Below are 3,735 nucleotides of genomic sequence, written 5' to 3' on the forward strand. Positions count from 1 at the left end.
TTTTCCAATATTATCTAGCTTTTAATATTACTATTCCAGTTAAACAAACAATAACAAAATAACTGTATTAAAATCGAACAAAAATTCATAAATAACCGAACAGATTCAAAATTTCTAAATTTCTAAACTTAAAAATTGAAAGTCAAATTAACCGGATCGAACCTAAATTCGAAATGCCCAGGCTAACCAGAATGTTTGCGGATGTGATCCGACCCAACTTCCACTTAACCAGACCGGTTGGTTTGATCGAACCAGAAAAGATGTCTTGCTTGTCCCTTTGTTTTGTCCCTTTGTTCATAGAAGGTTTCTTCCTCTCTGGGTTACAATACAACTCGCAAATGTCACAGCTTCACCTTCACCGTCTCTCCCTCCCACTGTCTTCCACTCGTTTCACAACACCGCCTTTACCTTCCTTACATCTCCGCCGTGCAGCTCCGTCGCCGACACCACTCACCACCAAAAGCTTCCCACTTTCCTCAACTTCCGAGCTCAATTCATCAAAAGCCACAACCTTTCGCCCACCCACCGTCTCAAAATCTCCTATCACTTGCAGGTTCAGCCAATCTGGTGAGCTTCAATCCCTAAAGAGTAGAAAGTTACAAGCTTTGAAATTTTGGGTTTTTTAATATTTCAAGATGATTGTTGACGACCATACACTGATATGCTATGACTTTGTGAGTCTTTAGTTAAGTACAATGGTTCTGTTCTTCTATTAAGTAGTTATTGTTGGTTGATGTATTGTTTCAGACATTACGCCACAACTTGAGCTTAGTAAAGGAGGATATCAAAGGAAACCACAGAAGCGAGCCAATGGCATCTTTTGGATCATACTTATCAATCTTGGCGTTTATGTGGCAGATCACTTCTTTCAGGTATTGAACTTGAAGTTATGGTTTTACAATCTCTTGAATCTCTTCTTTGGATTGACCATCAGCACGAGTTTGTAGTTTTGGGAAAAGAGTGTTGAGCATATCTTTCACATTTGTATCTTCTTTATTCAATTAGGTTCGCAGCATCAAATCTCTCTATCTGTACCATAATTTTCCAGCGTGGTACCAGTTTGTGACTGCAACGTTCTGCCATGCTAGCTGGTGAGAACCTCCATGCTTTCTATGATTTTTCAAAATTAAGGGATGTTGAGATTCCATGTCAAAATTTTAAAGGGACTAACACTAATATATAAGGGATGGGTCTATTCAGTTGATTTTAAATTGGAAGCTCAAAAAAACTTAACACGGTATCAGAGTCTAGTTTGTTGCACAAGTAGGATGGCTTGAAAATGATTTTATTACAATCCTAAAGTGGATCAACACTAATATATAAGGGATGGGTCTATTCACTTATCGTCAATTGATTTTAAATTGAAAGCTCAAAAAAACTTAACACGGTATCAAAGTCTAGTTTGTTGCACAAGTAGATGGCTTAAAAATGATTTATTACAATCCTAAAGTGGAGTTTAAAGTTCCTACAGGTAAAGTTTAAATGGATCAACACTAGTATATAAGAGATTTGAGTGGACACTAATATATGATGCTAATCTTTCCGGATTGTTCTTATTCTTTTTGTATATATATTCTAGGAACCATCTCTCCAGCAATCTTTTTTTCCTCTACATCTTTGGTGAGACTTCAAGATTTTATCACATAATTGGATTCAGTTCAGAGCTAATGGAACAATGGGACTTGTTCTTGTGGTTAAACAGGAAAGCTTGTTGAGGAAGAAGAGGGGAACTTTGGTTTGTGGCTGTCGTACTTGTTCACGGGTGTTGGAGCTAACCTGGTTTCTTGGTTAGTTTTGCCGAGAAATGCAGTTTCTGTTGGAGCCTCTGGAGCTGTTTTTGGGTTGTTTGCTATTAGCGTCCTCGTCAAGGTACTATCTCTCCTTGTTCCAGGTTCTTGTAGCTTTCTTCTTCTGTCCTAACTTCTTTTTAATGGTAGATGTCTTGGGATTGGAGGAAGATCCTTGAAGTTCTTATACTGGGTCAGTTCGTTATTGAGAGGGTAAAGAATCTTTCAACATGTAGTAGCACACATCATCAGTATGGTTACAACTGTTAATGGGATGGTAATGTTTTAAGATCATTGATTCTGATAGGTGATGGAAGCAGCTCAGGCTTCAGCTGGATTATCAGGAACTATATATGGTGGCTATTCTTTGCAGACTGTTAATCACATTGCACATCTCTCTGGTGCTCTTGTTGGTGTTGTGTTGGTTTGGCTACTTAGCAAATTTCCCTCGGAAACTGTGGATCAAGAGGTTCAAAAGTCCCCCAAGAAGTGACTGCGAGAATCGGTGTGACGATGTGGATCAAGAGAGGTTCTGTTAGTACCAATTCTTTTGCAGGAGAGTTATACAGCTGATTTGTCTATCTTAAGCAAATTAGGAAGGTTTTTCTCTAAATGTGTGAGTCTGCAGCTATTGTAAACAGAGACTGTATAATAGATTTAGAAGAACATTATGTTGTAATGTTCATATTGTGAGCTCTCACAGTATCAACTACTTGTGCAGCTTTCTCCATGTATCCTGCACTTTTGTTTTTATTACCTTTATTCAAGCTGACCAAACTTTATTAATGAAAATCAACATGAAGGGTTAAATTGCCTCACCGGTCCATGACCTCAACGAAGCCTTTGATTAAGGAATTGAATGAAGAGCACAAGGTTTGCTTCAACTCTCGTTGCCTTCATATTCTGCACAAACTTCAAACCATCACTCACTCTCCCTTATCTGCAATACCCTCCCACACGTTTCTTCCACTCGGTTTAGCCGTCTCCTTCATAGTCATCTTCTCGACCATCGCCTTATCCAGATGGCCGAGACGATCTAGTGTTGTCTATTCTTCATGTTGCTGATATGTCTTGTTTTTCCATTCTCACTTCACATAAGATTGTGTTTTTGAGTTTTAAGCAAAAGAGGTGCACCAAAAATCCGAATATTAATATATTTAATCCAGTAAGACATTTATCAACAAGCGGGGATAGCTCAGTTGGGAGAGCGTCAGACTGAAGATCTGAAGGTCGCGTGTTCGATCGACGCTCATCGCAATTTTTTCCCCCTGCTTTTTGTAATATCAAATAACGTGTGATAAAGACATTGTTGAATTCATTGTCCTAGTCTGCTAAATGTTGAAACAACCATTTCATATTTATCACAAATTTTGAGCTCTTAAATTTCATCTAATCCATTAAGTTATTGGGGATGATTTATTTAGACATTTAAAACGTAGTAACACGTTTTGGAGAAATATAAACAGAAACTAATTAACAACATGCTATAGTTACGTGCTATTCAATTAAATATATTAAAATTTAAAAGATACGGTAGAAACACAACAACAATAAGGTTTCGCTACCACCCGCAAACATAGCTTCGGTTGGTTGCGTTTGTTGGCGTTTTGCAACAATCACTCAAACAGTTTCAAATTGCTCTAAATCTCTTAAATTCAAAAATTGGTTCTATCTAGCGTTTACGGCTGTAGGCGATTGCGGGAGGGTAAAAAAAAATATTTTTTTTAAAAACAATAGAAATACAAAAATAAAAATTTTAAATTGAAATAATAGAAATACTAAAATATATCTATTATATTTTAATTTATATTATAAATTTTTAAAATAAAAATATTTTCTATAATTTTTTAAAATTTAAAAATATAATTTTATTAATATAATTTTTATATTTATTATAATATGATGTTGTTTAATATTTTTATAATTATATAAAATATAAATATTGTTA

The 3,735-nt window shown here is 35.9% G+C and overlaps 1 protein-coding gene across 1 annotated transcript; it reads left to right on the forward strand.

Moving 5' to 3' along the window:
* Positions 1–282: 282 nt before the first annotated feature.
* LOC106322843 (rhomboid-like protein 11, chloroplastic) lies at positions 283–2,554 on the forward strand. Its single transcript, XM_013760988.1, has 7 exons — positions 283–567; positions 748–872; positions 1,006–1,091; positions 1,580–1,620; positions 1,703–1,869; positions 1,938–2,000; positions 2,095–2,554. Exons 1-7 carry the CDS (start codon positions 339–341, stop codon positions 2,278–2,280), a joined length of 897 nt encoding a protein of 298 aa, XP_013616442.1. The 5' UTR covers positions 283–338; the 3' UTR covers positions 2,281–2,554.
* The last annotated feature ends 1,181 nt before the right edge of the window (positions 2,555–3,735 follow it).

The sequence above is a fragment of the Brassica oleracea genome, chromosome C2 (genome assembly GCF_000695525.1).
Source record: "Brassica oleracea var. oleracea cultivar TO1000 chromosome C2, BOL, whole genome shotgun sequence".
Taxonomy (NCBI): domain Eukaryota; kingdom Viridiplantae; phylum Streptophyta; class Magnoliopsida; order Brassicales; family Brassicaceae; genus Brassica; species Brassica oleracea.